This window comes from Zophobas morio, unplaced genomic scaffold, assembly GCF_036711695.1.
Source record: "Zophobas morio isolate AGI-343-1 ecotype UQ-CSIRO unplaced genomic scaffold, CSIRO_AGI_Zmor_V1 ptg000014l, whole genome shotgun sequence".
Taxonomy (NCBI): domain Eukaryota; kingdom Metazoa; phylum Arthropoda; class Insecta; order Coleoptera; family Tenebrionidae; genus Zophobas; species Zophobas morio.
Window position 1 is genome coordinate 7,441,539 of NW_026972119.1, and position 18,960 is coordinate 7,460,498.

General features: G+C 34.8%; 2 protein-coding genes across 2 annotated transcripts; both read left to right on the plus strand.

Moving 5' to 3' along the window:
- Nucleotides 1-7,325: 7,325 nt before the first annotated feature.
- LOC135129251 (transferrin) lies at nt 7,326-15,262 on the plus strand. Its single transcript, XM_064056404.1, has 8 exons — nt 7,326-7,543; nt 12,873-12,981; nt 13,034-13,161; nt 13,212-13,345; nt 13,395-13,539; nt 13,589-13,880; nt 13,931-14,715; nt 14,767-15,262. The coding sequence occupies exons 1-8, from the start codon at nt 7,459-7,461 to the stop codon at nt 15,201-15,203; spliced, it is 2,115 nt and encodes a 704-aa protein (XP_063912474.1). The 5' UTR covers nt 7,326-7,458; the 3' UTR covers nt 15,204-15,262.
- A 95-nt stretch (nt 15,263-15,357) lies between these two features.
- Nucleotides 15,358-18,433, plus strand: LOC135129250 (cytoplasmic dynein 2 intermediate chain 1). The gene is made up of 6 exons (XM_064056403.1): nt 15,358-15,441; nt 15,489-17,209; nt 17,259-17,469; nt 17,517-17,811; nt 17,866-18,221; nt 18,272-18,433. Exons 1-6 carry the CDS (start codon nt 15,427-15,429, stop codon nt 18,395-18,397), a joined length of 2,724 nt encoding a protein of 907 aa, XP_063912473.1. The 5' UTR covers nt 15,358-15,426; the 3' UTR covers nt 18,398-18,433.
- Nucleotides 18,434-18,960: the final 527 nt, after the last annotated feature.

Consider the following 18,960-nt stretch of genomic DNA (forward strand, 5'->3'; position numbering starts at 1 on the left):
TTATTTGTACCTCAACTACGTCATTGTTCTCAATTCAGACCAGATTTCTTCATTTTATTTGGTCGTTTGAAATTTCCAAAGGTGAGAATTGAGTTTTTATTAAATTAAGCCTTCACCTTTGACCATAACATAATATGCATATGAGACGAAAGAAGTAATGTCAGTGCCAAAACTTCGTGTAAACTGTTTTTCGATGTCACAGCTACAATTAGAATAACACAGAGCGTTTTTTTGACATTTTTGCTTTGACGGAAGTCTAGTGGTGGAATTTAAAGTTTGAACTGCACCTATAGATATGCCTTGAAATTATAATTTTGGGCACAATTTTAAACCTTGACTCGAACACAAATTGTAAAATTTGTGCTAAAGTTTTAGTTTTATGTCATTTTACAGGAGCGGTTGAGAATATATTTATGTACTTGTATAATAACCAAACCAACTGATTTTATAGATTGTGGGACTGATATTTACTCAGTGGCGTAGCTAACTTTCAATGCCCCCAACCCCCTCCCACACCCCCGGCCCCGGTTTATAGTAAGCACCTCCATGCACCAAATTTAAAAAGTGATATAAATATGTACTTACTCGTTTGCACATTAAAAAAAATATATCGGTTACGTTACGGTCTGCGCCCCTTTTGGCGCTGCGCCCTCCCGCATTGCGGGATCTGCAGGGGTGCTATTTACGCCACTGTATTTACTACCCTTAAACAACATGCGGAATGGTACAGTACTGCAGGCTAAATTGTGTTAAAAATATGTTTGATCTTTTAGAATAAGTAGTTTAATAAATCCTTGATGATATTCATTTTGTTAGTATTTTATTTTTTGTAGGGTAATAAATTTCAGAGTTTGGATAATTGTGGTTTTAATTTCAAGTCATAGCATGTAACACGTTTTTTAAAAACTCGCTCCGCTCGTGCCAAAATAAATTCGTATCTGCAGAGGCATTTATAGCTTGTTGGATGGTTGGACCCATAAAATGAAAAACTGCCATTTTTCAAACAAAATTTTGAACAATGCGTTTCACTGGGGTTGAACATTAATTCAAGATGATTAAAATTCGTACCATTGGATAGACAGAGATGCAATTAAACAACGAAGAAAAGTGAAGATATTAATATAGAATTGATGAATGAAAATGAGTCATATTGCATCTGAAATATATAATTGTTTTCTTGGATTCTCAGCCTGAATTCTTTTTTAATGCAAATGACGTTATTATAAAAAACACTAACAACAGTCGCGTTTATAAAACAAACTAAAAAAAACTGTTTACTGTGTAAAAACCAATACAAGAATTTGCATTCGGAGGAAAGAGGTGGATTTATTAAGTGTTTGTGGTCGGGATTTATTTATCACGTGTTTTCCTGCCGCTGCATTTATTGCACACAAAATTTAGTCCTTCGAAAACCTTGTATGATTGGAACAAAAGAACATGTTCTTAGAACACTGGGGCTAATAACCTTGAACCAGATATGTTCCCATTTACAAGCTAAACTTACTCCTAGAGAAGCTTATAGTTCTTTTCCAGAAACGTAATAAAGCGAATAATTCAAAGGAAGTAGATTACAATTATTTTTTGTGAACGAAAACAAAAATGTGAAATTAAGAGGTAGAGTATAGAGTTGTTCTACGTACGATGTCAACATTTTCATAACAACACTTAAGTTACCACCGTACTTGAGTCCCAGATGAAAAATTGAAAACCAAAATGATGATGATAATAATAACAGTGCACGTATTAACTGCATTTTTTAGAAGGTCTAGATTTAAAAAAAAAGTGGTTATGCTGCCCTGTTTGCAATATTTCATTGCGCTAAGATGGTATACACAACTGAGCTTACTACTGTTGTATGTAGATTTCTCATAAGGTTTTTTAGGAGAAAAAATGACACACCTGGATACTGAAGTTGCTTTTTGTTTTCTTGTCGTTCAAAACTAGTGTCAAGAGTTTTATTGTAATAAGCATTTATTGTATCTATAATAATAATAGTAATGATAATAATAATATACATATTTGTGTTAAAATCAGTGCTGTTACTAGTTGTTTGTTGTAAGTACATATTTATGGAAGATCTGCTGACTTCAAAGATGACCGCAGCGGAAATATTGCGTATATTTATCCACATCAAATAGATAAAAATATAACGTATTAATACGTTATCGACATTTTTATCGAAACGAAAAAACAAAAACATTCTATAATCAAGGCTGATTTTGAAAATGTTCTAGTAGATGGAGCAGTGGAGAAATTTTTGAAGTTAATAGCAATTGGTATTCCAATTTCGTATCATATGTAAAGAGCTAAAGTATAAAGTCAAAGTTGGTCATGTACGAAAAACCGCTTGTCTTAGATAAAAATAATTATTTATTAAATGTCAAATATACACAAAATAGACAGATAGATAATAATATTAAAATATTATTTAGGTACTCTAGATAGACTATCAGTACCTAGTTTGCCCTTAAGCGTCTGGGACCAAATTATATACTTACCTCGAAAGTTTCAATCTTGCATAAATTTTATGATTGTATTGTAACTAGTTTTTGGTCAATTTCAAAAAGGGCGAAATTTTAAACATAATATTTTTACCGATGAAACTTGGTTTTATCTTGATGGTTATGTGAACGTGCAAAATATGAGGTGCTGGTCTACATAAAACTCACATGTATTTGTTGGAACGTTGGAGATGGAATCAGATTGTAGTACTTTAAATAGTGCATTGGTTTAATCACTTATTATTTAAAAGACACCAAATTTATGTACTGCTTTGAATAAAAAGTGCGCAACACCTATTATTCGTCAAGGGATTTTGTTCAAATTTTCACAGAAGTTGCAATGTAGTACGACAAGAAAATTATTACAATTTGAAAAAGAAATGGTAACAATTAACAAAGTTACTTAATAATGTGTTGCCCCACCGCGATTAATTAATTATGGACTCATTTACTCGCCGAGGTACATTTTCAATCAGATGATTAATTTCGGCCTGTGGTAGCTCATGCCAAGCTTCTTGAAGACGAAGCCGAAGATCATTTAAAGTATCCGGAGGATGGCGTAAATTACTCAGTCGGTTACCGAGCATATCCTAGACGTGCTCGATTGAAGACAGACCAGACGACCGCGCAGGCCATGGAAGTACCACCACATTAGCTTCGTCCAAATACTGTGTTGTCACTCTCGCCCTGTGTGGGCGGGCATTATCTTGTCAGAACGTGGGATTAATTAACCTGCTATATAACCGGTAGCGTTTAAATTGCCTTCAATGAAAACTAGGGGTGATCTACTACATACCATAACTAATATACCCCCCAAACCATCACGCCTTATGTAAGAGCAGTGTGACGTTCAAGAGCAAGGTCCAAATTTCTGCGTTCTCTACGTAGTCATCTGGCCCTCTTACGCCTATCATGGGCCCACAAACAAAAACGGGACTCGTCACTGAACACCACGTTATGCCATTCCTGCACCCAATTCACCTGCTCACTCTAGTCTGCGAGCGCGATGACGCGGAGTAAGAAGTAGACACCAAAATGTTCGGTACGAACGAAGTCCATAAGATCTTATTCGGCGATATATGAATGCCATTGACAGTCTTCTTTCTAGAGTTTCCAACCAATGATTTTCCATAGCAGGTATTGTGTCTCTTAGTGCTAAAGTTTTTAGGTAACGTTCTTCACGAGCAGTAGTAGTCCTAGGACGTCCAGATCCGCGGCGACGCTCATGAGGTCCTTCTTCAGACCTTCTCAACCAACATCTTAATACCGTTACACGGCCTCGTTCAAACTGACTTAGGTGATGATACTTGGCAGGTTGTCGAATTCTAGGCATTTTCAAAGATGTGTTTGACACGAATTTGACAGAAAAGTTGGTAAGAGTTGTTCATTTAATCACTTTCTTTGATGCTAGTTGAAGTTATCAGCATAATTTTAACAGCAGTCAAGTTTAGCTTCACAATTACAGAAAAACATTTCCAAATTCAGTTTAAAAATCCGTTGGTTTGAATTAACTAGAAGTTACCTATAAACCGAGATGATTTTAATTGTTTGTAAACATGAATCTTGTCGAAACATGTTCAGAGAATGTAAAGTTACTTGAAATTTTATAAACTCTACCAACTCTAAAACGAATCAAAACATTTTTGCCCAATACAATGGGGGAATCGGGACTATAAAATAAAGTTCTTTAGCAATATTGAATATTGAAATATCTTTTATCAGAAGCATTCTTAATTTTAACGTGCAAGTAACTGACTATTTTGCTAGTCAAAAACAAAACAGGCGAATTGATTTTATAATAAATGTAAACAATTCTCATTATATGTATTGTTACGACATGAACTCATACGCCGGCGCCGCCCGGGGTACGACGACTATCGGTTTTTTCTAGTATGCACGGCAATGATGGGGGACTCATCGTCGGTGACGGCGACCGCACGGCGTTCGCTAAAAAAAAGTCTGGAAGCAGAAGTCACGATGCTTATTCCAGAAAAACCTCGATTGCCGAATATCTAGAAAGGGAGTATGGGTTTAAATACAGGCCACATTCGGCAACGATTCATTCAGTCAACGTGTCGAGTCCAGTCAATGTTGAGAGAATATGGGTCTAGTCAAATCCATTCCAGTCGGGTCGGAATTATTCTGTACATAATCGCTGTATAGTTAGTCGTGTAAATTAGTACTACTGAGAAATAAATTGTTGAGTTTTACCCACGCCGATTATAAAACACCCAATCAACGTAACAGTATTATACTTACATGAAAATCTTTTTTGGAAAAATAAAAATGTAGTATATATAATAAACTTGCGACAACCCTCAGACGTTTGCAACATTTCAGAGTATTCGGCTTTGTAGTTTCAAAGTTGCAAAATGTTATTAACTAAATGTGATTTGTTTAGCCAAAAATTTGGATGCCTGTGGTAAAAAATCAAGAGGTTTCATAAACGACATCTGCAGCATATGTTATTTTTTTAAATTTAAATAATATTTTAATACACCTATTAAACATGTTGGAATAACGTCATCACATTGTTGGTGGGGATGATCAGAAACATTTTTGCTAGTGTTTTACCATCTACACGACATTTTTAAGATACATAGGTACATTCATCGGCATGAAAAACGGACCAGCTAATATTTTTCTGAGTACAGTGCTTCGACGTTTTAATTACGCTTATTTTTGATGTTGTTTCTTGACCAGAATATTAATTGAGTGTACCTGCACCCCACACTTTACATGAGAATATGCTTTTAAAGGAATGAGAGAATATCCAACAAGAAGAAATAAACAATTTATTTCATGGGATGTCCTGGAGAATGGCAGCAGTCTTAGGGTTCGTGGGGGAAATAGCCGTAACTTTAACTTTTGTTTTCAGCTTTGTTTGATTATTGAATTTTTTTCATTTTCTATTAAAATAATATATTTTTTAGTTCTTTTGGGATAGAAATATTACAATAAGCGTTGCATAACAACATCAAAGTATTGCAACCGAAATCGTACTTTATTTTGCACATTGTCGGATCTTAAAAAAATAATAATAAGGGTGGCCCATTTTTCGTGTCGGTGAATGTATAAAGATATAAAAATCGACACATACGACGCACTGCGGCCAGACGGTAGATGGCAGCGAGACCGACAGACGGACGGAAACGGGAGACCTATTGAAAACATAAAAGTAGCCATTCGTTGGATGAACCCTATTACAATGATTTGTTAGTTAACGCGCGGGAAATAAAAAGGTCGAAACCATGTAAGGTCCGCAATTTCTGCAGAAAGAGGTACAAATCAAGTGGAATAAACATGTTTCAGCGTATTGCAACGGTCGTTGTTCGGCGTCAAATGAAGGCTAGGCTGCGTGTTCTAGACGTTGAAGATCCATTCATATGTGAATTTTGTCAACAATAACATAAGTTAATTGTTGTAGGCCCCACCTTGTTGCTCATCTTATCACACCTTGGGGGCAAATTTTTTTTTACTTTTTGATATATGATAATCTAATTATGTACCAAATATTCCTAACGTGAATAAAAAAAGAATATAAAAATAGATATAATAACTTCAGTATTCTTACGCTTTAAACGTTAAGTACCTTGTCTATCCCTCCTCCTCTTCCCTCCCCTCCCAGTACGCTAGAGTGGTTACAATAGATAAGGCTATTTCCGGTTTCAATACCACGAGCATTTTTTCCATTTAATCAAATCACATCAGATGATTTTATATCTTCTCGTGATTCTACTTCCGTTGTGACGAAAGACGAACTTGTCGACCTAAGATAGTTGAAAATAATAGTTTTACATTAAAATAATGACGATTTGAATAACCAGAAACAAAAAGCGAATAGCACCACGCGAACAATCCACTTTTCAAGTGGTGGCAATGATTCTTGGAACTGAGCTCCACAGCATGTCAGAGTAGCTAATTTATCATCACGAAGAAAAAAAAAAGAATAAAAGACTAACCGGTTTAAGAAAATGATTGAAAGAGAAAAAAAGAGCAGGTCATTATTACCACACAAGAGGTGAAACTATTCGCTTGAAAGAAAAACATTTGCTGACTTAGACAAGGAAGAAAAGAAGCGAATAGTGTGGTCATGACGAAGTAGAAAATATGACTTCTTATGAAAGACTAAGTGTCGATTTATTTTCATCTTTTTTTTTTAATATGAAAATGGAAATTGATGTGATCACGTTAATACTGCAAGGTATAGCAAAAAAAAAACGTATTCATAATGCACTTTGTTGATCAATTATTACGTGTTAATTGTGAATACACACAATTCCCCCACTTTCCTCTGAGTTAAACCTTACAGTAGCTAATTACAGTTACGGATATTTTTTCCTGTGTAAATAAAATTATATATGTGTAATAAATAATATAATGAGCATAATTATTGTTAAATAAATTTGTTTTCACCAGTAGAAACTTTATTTTCCTAATAATAGCAGCAAATCACCTGCGTTTTGAAGGTCTATCTTCACTTAAGTAGCATCTGATTAATATTATTAGCTGCAATTATTTAAAATATAATTATTTGTTTATGAAAGTCCAAAGTCCCGATATATATTTCATCAAAATAAGCAAAAACCCAAATTAATAATCTCAAATAAAAAGGGCAACATTTCGCGGAGCTCAGATATCAGAAAAACCCAGTCGCATATAATAATCGTGTTTCGGAGAATCAATATCATTTAGCAACAACGAAATTCGACTCATAAACTAGCTACTCCCATTTCTTCTGAGGACAAACCACTGTTCCCACCTGCGTAAATCCCCATGTAAAGTGCAAAGCGGGAAATCCACGCATCACCGGTGTAAACTCAGGTGGTTCAAGCACTTCACTTAATCTTACAGCAGCGGCGTCCTTCACACATTAAGAACATATCGTCTATCATACATCCATAAAATATTAACCAATATCAGTGCTGTGCAGACCGCCGAGAAGTAAGCTAGTGTCATGTGCGCAAACATCCAAAGAACCTCGTGCGTTTTCACGGCAGTCCTGTCTTTATTTTTGTTGACTGCTGTTTATGCCGAAAAATGTAAGTATGCCAGGGTCTCGACAGCAAATTTTAAAACGCAATTTCGAAAAAGGATTCTCGTTGAAAACGAGTTTGAAAATCGCTTTCGGACCAGATTCCGACTTTTCTTTTTGTTTGGGATGATCATAAAGACATGAAGGTCAAATTTGTAGCTACCTTGAACCTAATGACTCTAAAGTAGTCCTATTAACACAAAACCGTCTGATGCAGTTTCAGAAAAGGAAATCGTCAAAATTCAGGAATGCGGCAAAAGTGCGTTGCTGAGGGCTACGAATTGTGATAACTTTCAGCTCGGTTGATAATGTTTTAAATCCGTTTTTAATGATGTGTTGTGCGTGTTTTGTTAACAAATATTGATAAAAAACGTTTCGTATTTATTTTTTCCAGCTTTGCTTATCGAAACAAATACGAGTATAAATGTGTTTTTACTTGGAAACGTTGACCACATGATTTCTTGTATCGTTTTTAGATATTGACGAAAGTGTTAATTCAAATCTAAATATTTATTTTGATTTGGGTTCAAATTAAGGTTTGGAAGTGAAGAATAAACAATATATAACAAAAACCAAGCTTTTAAAAACTATTTAAAGAACAGTCAGGTACGTCAAAGAAATTTTACAAAAAAATACTGACCTAGGCAAAAATATAAAATAGACAATGATGATGACGTCAGGGTAATTACTAATTAGTGTGGTTTTAAGAAGGAGTGACATTCATGCTACAAGCTTGTATGTGGTAATTAAATTAGATGACATTTTAACTTGATGTATTTAAAGGAAAGTGAAAGATGAGCTGGAACGTTGAAAACGTGCTTAAAATACAAATGATATTGTACGTAATAGAAACATGAAGTTGTACAAAACTCATTAGCTACCTATACAAAACACTTACTTTTCCATAAAGTTAAGTCAGCTGAAACTGTAGCCAATAGTAAATAATAGAATCGCATTACTCGTCTTAAAACGATTTCTTCAAAGTGTGGATGGTGCTGTGGAACTATTAATCGAAAATATATATGTATTTTGAATAATAATTTATTTCTGTGTATCTAATGCATTTGGCTACGGTTGGAAGAAGATAAAAATAATCAATTCAAAATTGTTATAAAATAAAATCTTAGTTAAACTTCATTTTAATTTTCGCTTGGTCGCTAGAAGTTGTTCAGGTAGTAGTTTTCGCATATGCAAGGGGCGGTAGAAAACAGGTTCTCAACTTATTTGTTTATCGTTTATAACCACTACTCCAAATGTTAATGTTTCAAAACCGGTAACAAAAAGAATATGGCTGTTTAATCCTTGCAGATTTAATTATCGCGCTATTTTTCATAAAAGCTTGCTACGTAGTTGGTCGCATGACGTCTTTTTTAAAGTAATACTAAAGTCGAAAATCCTGTTTCCTTATACACAATTTCACAATTTTGAATAGGTGTGTTTGCAATTTTTATTGTTTAATTGTTTCATTTTGTTTTAAATCTCGTTTATTAGCATACATATATTAAATCTGTTGACGTCTTGATGTTCCGCTAATTTGAAGAGTGGTTTGGTGGTATACCTTCCAGGAACCTGTAACGAGTCTGAAGGTTTTTTGTGGGTCAAATGATGAGACAAAAGAATAAGATATTATTTTCAAAATGAACGGAAAGGTGAAGGATACATATAATTCAAAAATTTACTCTTAATAGTAGGTATAACTAGTATTCTATCAATTCTATTACTGTTTCTCTGTTTTTTCATTGTATCTACAAATACAAATGAAAAAAAATCGCTACGTCAAACGAACGAAGTTGCAACATTATAATATAGCCTGGAAAGGTTGTGGTAATAGTATTGAAAAGATGAAGGAAAAAACAGTGAATAAATAGGTTGTGATACGGTTGAATAATTACAATAATTAAAATAAATAATTCTAATTATCACACAAAGCATTGTAATACTTAATATATCCTTAATGAGCGGAGGTTTACACAGTCATAAAACTTTAACGTTACATTTCCTATGGAGCCGAGGTCTCTCAGTTTCTTCTAGATCTGATAGATCTAAAACACTGTTACAGTAGTCTATATGATTATTTGCTGAGAAAATTATATGAACAGTTCAAAATTTTGACTCATTCTCAACACCAATAGGAAATACAGAAACTTCGTCAATACAGTAACCAATGTGTCATCATCAATCTTAATTATTGTCGATTTGAATATTCACTTGACGTGTAAGTATAACTGTAACACCTAAATTTTTGCCACATTGACGAATTGTGGCTAAATCTACGTCTGCTCACAGCTTATAACACCGGGTGACCATTAATGTTTGGATTGGCAATTCAATTATTATTGGTACGATGTCAGTTTACAGTAGTCAGTTTGACATGAGCGGGTCTCAAAAACCAATGAGAAGATGGCAGCTACTGAAATGGTGCCCAAAATTTTAATCTAATTTAGGTATAGGCATTCATAAAACTTTAAATATGTTGCCAATCTGACAAAAAAAAAATAGAAACATTAATAGTCACTCGGTATATTAATTTCCCGAAAATTTTGACACGAATGACGTTTCTTTGTAGTTGAATTTTGTATGCGACTTTACCTTAAGTTTTTAATAATATAGTTTGTTTGCAACAAAATATATAATGCACTTTTATCGGATTTAATTGTAATTTAAGACTAAAAACTGTATCCAATTTTAGTTAAAAAATGGAAAGAATTAATTATCTTAAACAATAAATATTGCAAGTAAGAAATTTCAAAGAACTATCTTGAATAATTAAGGAAGACACGGATTTTCCTGCTACTGATATGGTGTTGGTCACACTCTATTTTACATTGATTTGATCCGTTGTTGGTAATTTTTACGAAAGGACATGGTAAAACCAATGGATTTGCTGTATTCATCTGTCAATCATTTTTATAATTTAATTTTTTTTAATAAATGAGACGCTCTCTGTTTCTGATAATTTAAATATAGCCGTTAAATGAAGTTGTGAAGTGTGTAGTGAAGCCCAAAATCGGCCAGTTAAGTTCAAATTAACTTACACCACTTTTAGTTATTTTTATTCTAACCTTTAGAACTTTCCGAGCGTAAGCTATTAATATTGTAATAGGGTCCATTGGCGAATTTCTGCTGTCTGTTTGTTTGTGTGTCTGTTTATTTGTTTGTGGTCGGCATCGTTTTTATTGTTGTCAAATTTTGTATGTATATGCATTGCTATTTTTTATTTGATTGATCAAATCAGGAATACCATTTAATAGCATAGTAATTATCAAAATAACGGCTACTCACTTAAAATAATATTCGGATTGTTTTACTCCATTATAGCATAATTAATTAATTAGTTCTGTCCTTTGCTGTTTTGACAAGACAAAATTAATCAAATTTCATTCTCTTTTCTGCCGCCGCTGATGGTTGTTATTTGGATGTCTCTAATAATCTAATTCTTTTAAGTATAACCAATTTTTTTGAAAAAAATAATTATTATTTCCGTAGTACAAGAACACACAATTTGTAATAGGTTATATTAAAAACAAATCAATAATTGGACGCTGCAAAATGTGTTTCAAGAACGATCATACTTAACAAATATTGTTATAACGGTCGTTTTTTGTTCAACGGTGATTACTTTGTGTTGAAAATGCCGAGTATTTAAAAAATAAGTTTTAATTCGTATTTACTCGATTTTTTCCTGTTTGTAAACTAAACACTAATAAATAAATGTTTTCATGCTGCATTCAAAAATATAGTATATTATTGGCCAAGGTTACAAAGCCAAGCATTCTAGACCGAGCGCAAATTAGAACCCGAGACGCGCAGCGTCGAGGGCTCTGAAGCGCGAGGTCTAGAAGTGGCTTTGCAACCGTGGTTAATATACTATTTTTTTCACTAGTAGAAACCATAAGACAATAAACTGAAAAATAAACGTTCAATTTTTTGACGCAACATGATTTTGTTTTGATTTCTAATCAAACTTGATCTAAATCTTCAACACAAAGAAAACCGTTTATACTTGTCCCGAGTTAATCATTTTATCTTCTACCGTCTACCAACTACCATGCGTATACTCAAGTAATGTTTGGAGCACACATTTGTTCATTTTTTAAGAAATAATCAAATCAAACACTGCATACATAACCTCAATTTTTCTTTTTGAACCCGTGGTAGCAAAAGTTGAATTTGCTACCACTAAATGAGTCGACATTTGCATGCGTCCAGGCTGCTAGTGAAAAAAATAAATTTTGTGTTACTATATGGAGAATACATTACTCTTTCCCAAAAATTCTGCTAAATGATTAATTATTATCAGACGTTATTTAAATATCCGAGCATATTTTACAATAGTTTTTTTTTTTCATTTACTGGAGTGAGCCCATCAGTTTTCTTTTCGGGAATAAATATAAATAAAAATAATTTATTAATTGTTGTTAATACAATATTTACTTTGTTCAATGTTTCATTTTGTCGTGAATAAAAAATTTAAATTAAACGTCAAATTTGAAATATAATTTTTATTTTTAATTTTATGTGGCACAATATTCTTTTTAAATTTGGATTCTGTTTTCTTCTCCTTGTTTCCATTATTACATAAGTAATTTCATTATTTTGGACAATTTTCTTCATTCAGTCACGCAATGAATTAGCGATGTTGCGTTTTCCTGTACTTTAGATTTTACTTAAATAACTTTAATTTACTGATTTGATGAATCAGCTTCTAATAAATACATTATATATTAACATTCACCGAAAAAACTCTTATAATGTTACATAAAAAGCGTAAAATACAAAAAGTATAATAAGATTGTAGATCGTATCTTTATTCCGCGAAGTAGAACTGACATAATTAATACGTCCTAAGATTTTCAACATTCCTGACAAAAGAATTAAACGGAAGTTAAATAAACACATGAAATCACTAGAAGTCACGTGAACACGGCGTGAGTTAATGAAGGTCCGTTAAAGAAACCAAAGAAAATCAAAATAGAGGAAGTTAGAATAATTTGATCGAAGGTCAAGGAAGTCAAAGAAGCAAAAGTCTTACGTACTAAAAACGGCTTGCAGTTGCCCCTCAAAAGATTATTGGTTTTAATCAAAGTTGCTTTTATTTCCGATGAAAGTGCTACTACCAAATATATATAAAAAATTCGTTGTTGTATACATTACTGGTCCCTTAATCTTTGAATTAAAACTGTAAGAGTTCGAGTTTCATTAGAGACTATTAACTTTATTTTCACAGTAATTACTGTGATTCTTAAATATTGATCTCTCGTGGTAAAAATTGTGAAATCCCAATATATTCTACAAGAATAGAAAATTTCATAACCACTATTTTTGTTTATTTTTAGATAAACTATGCGTAGTAGACGGAAGAGGAGGTTTCAAACGTTCTGGAAAGTACTGTCCAACTTTGGATAAACCAGACAGTAGAGTAGAATGCGTTCTTGGAATAGACAGGTAAGCGACAAAGTTTTAGCATAAAATGTTCATTAAAACCCATTATTAACAGATTAGACTGTTTGAGAAAAATTTCCAAAGGACAAGCCGATTTCTCAGTATTTACACCAGAAGACTTAGTAACAGCAACTAATTCTGAAATTGAAGTTTTGCTTACGGACGAACTACGCTACACTGATAGTACGTATTCACAAGTAACACACAACGTCTTGTTTACCTACTGGTTGCAGATAAATTCGAATACGAGGTAGTCGCCGTCACACAAAATTCTGCGAGAATTAGAAGCAGACATGATCTTAAAGGCAAGCGATTTTGTCACCCTGGGTATGGCTATGAAACTGACTGGACCAGGATTTTGGCAAATGTATGTACTAACCAGTCATAACTGAATGTTAGAACCTTTACTTTTTCAGTATTTGGAAGCTTCCATCATTCCTCAAATGTGTAACACTAAGCTCACTATTACCGAAAATCGAATCAAAGCATCATCGGAATTTTTCAACAGTGCCTGCAAAGCAGGACCGTGGGTCAACAATCCTAAACTCAACCTGGAACTTAGTAAGTCTTTAGAAAAACCCACAAACATTCCTGACATACGCCTTTTTAGAATCTAAATACCCGAATTTATGCGCTCTTTGTGATAATCCAACCCTTTGTGAAATAAGTGATAAATATTGGGGAAGACGCGGTTCGCTGTTTTGTTTAACCGATGGTGCTGGCGATATTAGCTGGGCTCGTCTAGATGATGTTAGGCTTCATTTTGGTTTAGTGCCAGGAAACAACGAATCAACTCCGGAGGGTTACAGCTTCCTGTGCCCAGATGGCACCTCGAAACCTCTTAATAGTACAAATCCGTGCGTCTGGGTGGTGAAACCTTGGCCAGTGGTGGCCACGAAAAGGTACTTTTCTCATATGTTCCTTCGTGCAATTTTAATTCCTATTTTTCCAGAACTGCTGCTCAAGACATTCAAGAGTTTCTCTCAACTCTTACTAATGTCGATAGCGACTCTTGGCAAGGCGCAGTACTTCACCTCATCGAAAATTTTCATCTGACCATCACTAAATTGCAACCGATCGAACCAATTGAAACTTTCCTAGAAAAAGCGACTGGTTTTTTGAATGCAAACAGTTTCTCTGGTTGCCATCCTCCTAGAACAATAAGAGTCTGCACCACTTCAATTATAGAAAACGCGAAATGCGCGTGGCTAAGAGAATCAGCTGCTGTGTATGGAATTGAGCCGGATTTGGAGTGTCTTAAAGCCGATAATACTACCCACTGTATGGATGCTGTGGCAAATAATGCTGCTGATATTGTAATGGTGCCACCAGATCTATTGAACCCAGCTATGAAGAAATATAATTTGAGCACTCTCTTTTACGAAACCGTCAATGACGACGGGAAATACCTTACTATTGCAATTACCCGAAACGATACTACCGTTAATAAATTAACCGATCTTCAAGGTTACAAAGCTTGTTTTCCCAGTTATGATGGAGTTGCGTGGAATACAGTAGCTCATTCGTTACACCAAAGAAAGGCTTTAAATTCCTGCCCTGTGTCTGCAGCAGTTAAAAATTTCTTCGGAGCAAGCTGCATTCCTGGGTTACCGGGAAACGAAGCAGTTTGCGACGGAAATTCATACAGGGGTGATATGGGGGCATTACAATGTTTAATTGATCGCAAAGGAGATGTAGCGTTTATATCCAAAAATTCCCTCCCTGACTTTATTAACAGTAGGTAACACTAAATTTTTGCAGGCTCTGTTTTAATCAAACGAGTTGTAGGTCCTATTCTAAATTATTATGGAAGTATTCAAGTGAGCACATTCAACGTCATGTGTGAACAGAAGTCGGAAGGTTGTCATTTATCTTGGGCTCCGGCTGGTCAAGCAATGATTCGAGCTAACACTACCGATCTTTGGTTCCAAGACACTTTGGATGTGTTTTTGCAAATAGATAACTTATTTGGACGAAACCACAAATCATTTACAACACCATTGCAACTGTTTGGACCATACAATGGAAAATCAAACATTTTGTTCCATGATAGCACTATAAGACTGAGGAGTGTCCCACGAAGTAGGAATTTTGATACCATGCAGCGTTTGTATCAAGAAGATATTTTACCCACAAGTGATGAATGTGTGTCTTCGGCGTCTATAAAAGTCCCATTAGTCATAGGAATATTAACGTCTTATTTATTTATTTACATTTTTAAATAATACGAAAGCGTGTAAAAGTACTTAAAAATACTGTGATATTAAATATTGTTTTTATAAAAGGCTTTTTATTTTTCCCGCTGTTTAATATCGATTCACTGTGGGAGCACCAAAGCGTGAAATACATTCCGTTCTCTTATTGATTATTTCAGGGATATTTTAATTCCCCGTATAGTTGGCAGTTCACTTGACACACATAAATGTGAGTGACATTGTTTCCCCATTTATGTCTACGAGAAAGGTAATTTAATAAACTAACTTAACACCATAATAACTATTAAATAATAGGTAAGAGATGGAACGCCTAAACCACCACCGCCTACCACCACAACAAGATCCAAGAAACCAACAGAAACGACGAAAAAAGAAACATCCAAAACTAAAACTACTTCCAGAATACGCAGCAAAAAAACTGAAGATGAAGACGAAAAAGCTAAAAAACTTACAACAAAGCCACTTCTTAGTCACAGTTCTAATAAAAAAGTAAGTAAGCCAGCACCCGGTAAAAAAATAGTCAGTACTGCCAAACCACCGTCAAGTAGGCCTGCCACCCCACCAAGTACTAGGGTCACAAAATCGCAATTTTTTCCCAGTAAAAAAATGTACTCAAATGCACTTAAGCGTGACGGCAGTAAAAAGATAAGTACGACGAAAAGCTCACTAATACACGAAGTACCCACCCCTAAAGCAGTTGACGACGTGTCACCAGACACCAGTTCAATGTCCGATAGACCTAGAACCGCCACCCTACGCAAAGGAAGTATCGTCAACAAAAATATTGTTGGTCCTGACGTACCCAAAACAAAAGTGACTTTGCCTGTTAAACTTGCAGAAACCAAAGTGGTTCCTAAAATCAAAGTACCTCTCGCTGTCAAAGTCGAAGAACCACCAATTGAATACGAAGACGATTTCGATTCGTACGAATCTGATTTCGACGAATATGATTCTTCAGGTACTAGTACACACCTGTCAAGTGGTACTACGTCCACTGAAAGCAGCGAAAGTGAGTCGGCGGAGCTCAAATCTGCTCCAAAACGGGTCAGCTCGGCCGGTACTGACGACGAAAAAAAATTAGATTCAGGCAATTACGAATTACCCGAATCAAGACATCGACAAATTTTGGACAATATTAAGGAGTCCATAGAAAAAGAAAATGCAAATTTGAATCATGAACACAATAGGAGTAATTTAGGGTCACTGTCGGACGAGGGTTTCGAAGATGGGAAGTCGCTACAGTTCATTAACTTTCTCGGAGCTCAGAAAAAGTACCAGCATCGAAAAAGCGTGGAACTAAGACGGAAGCGTGGCGAAGAAATCTTGAGTATGATTAGATTGGACACGTATAGTTTTACTTTATATGATTCAGCGCCAGTGCCTTACGACGTTTTCATAAAAAGCTACGGTAAAAGCAATAGTGTACAAGCTTCGGTCCAAACGGGAGAAGACGATCTAAATGAAGAAGTACAAACGGATGAAATTCATTACAGTAACAAATGGACGCAGTGTCCGCCTTGCTTTCCCCAGTTTGAAGAAAGTGAAGATTTTTGGGAGGTGTACAAGTGCAATTACTTAGGTGTAGGTGGGGATACCGTGGATAGACAAAAACGTGTAGATATCTTCAATGAAAACAGTTTGGAAAAATTTTTGCTAAATGCAGGAAACCTCATACTTAATTTACAAGCAGAAGTGGATGTACAAGTTAATGCTCAAACTAACAATAACAGCAACATACCTTTCAGTAAAAGTTGTGTTCGTTACAATACCCAAATTCAAGATATAGTCAAAGACAGGCCACTTGTTGATGTTTGTTTTTCGTCAAGTAACTCTAATCAAATCTTCACTGTTCACGGACAGAAGAGTGAAGATAATTTTCAAAAAAGTGTTATTTGTTTGTGGAATATATCTAATGTTGAAGTGCCTGAAATGTTGCTGTTTGCGTATGGCGAAATTACTTGTTGTGCTGTCAGTTTGGAATGTCCAAATTTACTTTTTGGAGGTTTGAATAACGGGTAGGTTTGCAATAAATTTGGCCACAGTTTTAGCAAAGTAAGTTAACAGATCATTAGTCGTTTGGGATACCACAGAGAATTCAAAATACCACAAAAATGTCTATGGCAATAATAAGGACGATGTTGTTTACCGCAGTCCAACGTACATCACGGAAATTAGTGAAATTAAATATGGCCATTATCAGAAAATTGTAACTATTCAACCCATAACAAACAAATCGACCGAGAAACATCTATTTACCGTCCATAAAGCTACTGAGGTATTATTAAATCGGTGTTTGTACAAATACTAATAATAGTTTTTAAGGTGTGTAGTTTGGACATAGATGGAGATGTTATATTGTGGAGTGTCATTTTTAAACATAAAAATGAAGGAAAAGTGGTAGAAAAACAAGGCTTAGCTCATTGGGGATCTGTGATATTAACCATAAACACTAAAATATCTTTGAAGCAATTATATCCAGAAATTGACGATTTCAATTGTACCGATATGGTTCTCAGTCCTTTGAATTCGAGCGATTTGTACATTTCAACCAGTTATGGAATAATTATTCACTGTTTGTCGAACGGAGGGAAAACCAGCGTAAAGAAATTACTACCAGGTGTTATTTGTTAAATAAATAACATCTATAAGGTGTTTTACTACTGTTTTCCAGAAACCCAGTCACAAGCAACTTGCCTAGAAATGTGTCCCTTTTCTTCCGACTATGTCCTGGCTGGATTTGATAATGGCAATATAAACTTGTATTCTCGCAATGTGGAAAAACCTTTGAAGGTATTATCTAACAAAGATGCTACTGAAGGCAAATGCCAAATACAGAAAATCCAGTGGTCACACAACCGCCCATCAGTTTTTTACACTAAAGATGTTACAAACACCATACACGTTTGGAACTTGAAGGTTAGCGATATGTTTCCCATTTATTCTGTTCCTTTCAAAGAAAACATTGTGTGTATGAAACTGTCGCCAATAATTAGTGGCAGTGATGGCACCCATGAAGAAACTTACATGGTAAGTTAATAGTTTTACTACAAACTTTGTAACTATTCCAAATTTTTTAGATGATTGCGGCTGACAATGGTTCAGTTTATCTTCACTTGCTGAACCACGAACACGATCAACAACCCGTTGAAGAATACGAAAAAGATAAAAGAATATTTTTAAACTACATAAATAGATACATTTAGTTTGTTAATAGTTTTAAGAATCACTATTGTACCATGACGAATGATTATATTTGTTTATTCTTTGATTGTTGGTTTGATTGCAGAAAGAACGCATTATAAATTATAGTCTTCTATTGGACCTCATTCTGGCGTAACATTTGGGACAATAGTTAACAACAGAGGTATTAGAACTGCTCCGTTTTCGCCTGTTTGGAGTAGTCCGTCCGTAGTCGTCGTCGTAATAGCCACTTCTTTTTCGATACCTACTGGAAATTTTGTCTCTGCTCCTCATATTCGTCACACTACGCCTTTTGGAATACTTTGCCAAGTTTTTGCAACTCGCACACCTAATGTAGTCCGGTCCTGGCGTGGGTCTCCTCGTGGAAACTTTTTGCTCCGATTTGTTTTTTACCAAGAAGTAGTTCCCCACTTTTTCGATAATATTGTTGGCGCATCCATACTGAATTGCAGCGGTGACAATGTCGTAGGCTTTTTGCTTAGACTCTGATTCACTTTCTGAATAAGAATTGACTCTTCTAGGGTCCTTCTTCAATATAGGTTTGGATATATTATCGAAGCTCCCT

Bases quoted from the DNA above. Each gene is read 5' to 3' on its own strand.
- LOC135129251 (XM_064056404.1), top strand. From the start codon at position 7,459: ATGTGCGCAAACATCCAAAGAACCTCGTGCGTTTTCACGGCAGTCCTG. The intron at 13,162-13,211 runs GTACGTATTCAC...TACTGGTTGCAG, and splicing joins CGAACTACGCTACACTGATA to ATAAATTCGAATACGAGGTA. The intron at 14,716-14,766 runs GTAGGTAACACT...AACGAGTTGTAG, and splicing joins CCTCCCTGACTTTATTAACA to GTCCTATTCTAAATTATTAT.
- LOC135129250 (XM_064056403.1), top strand. The intron at 17,210-17,258 runs GTAGGTTTGCAA...GTAAGTTAACAG, and splicing joins TTTGGAGGTTTGAATAACGG to ATCATTAGTCGTTTGGGATA. The intron at 17,812-17,865 runs GTGTTATTTGTT...ACTGTTTTCCAG, and splicing joins CGTAAAGAAATTACTACCAG to AAACCCAGTCACAAGCAACT.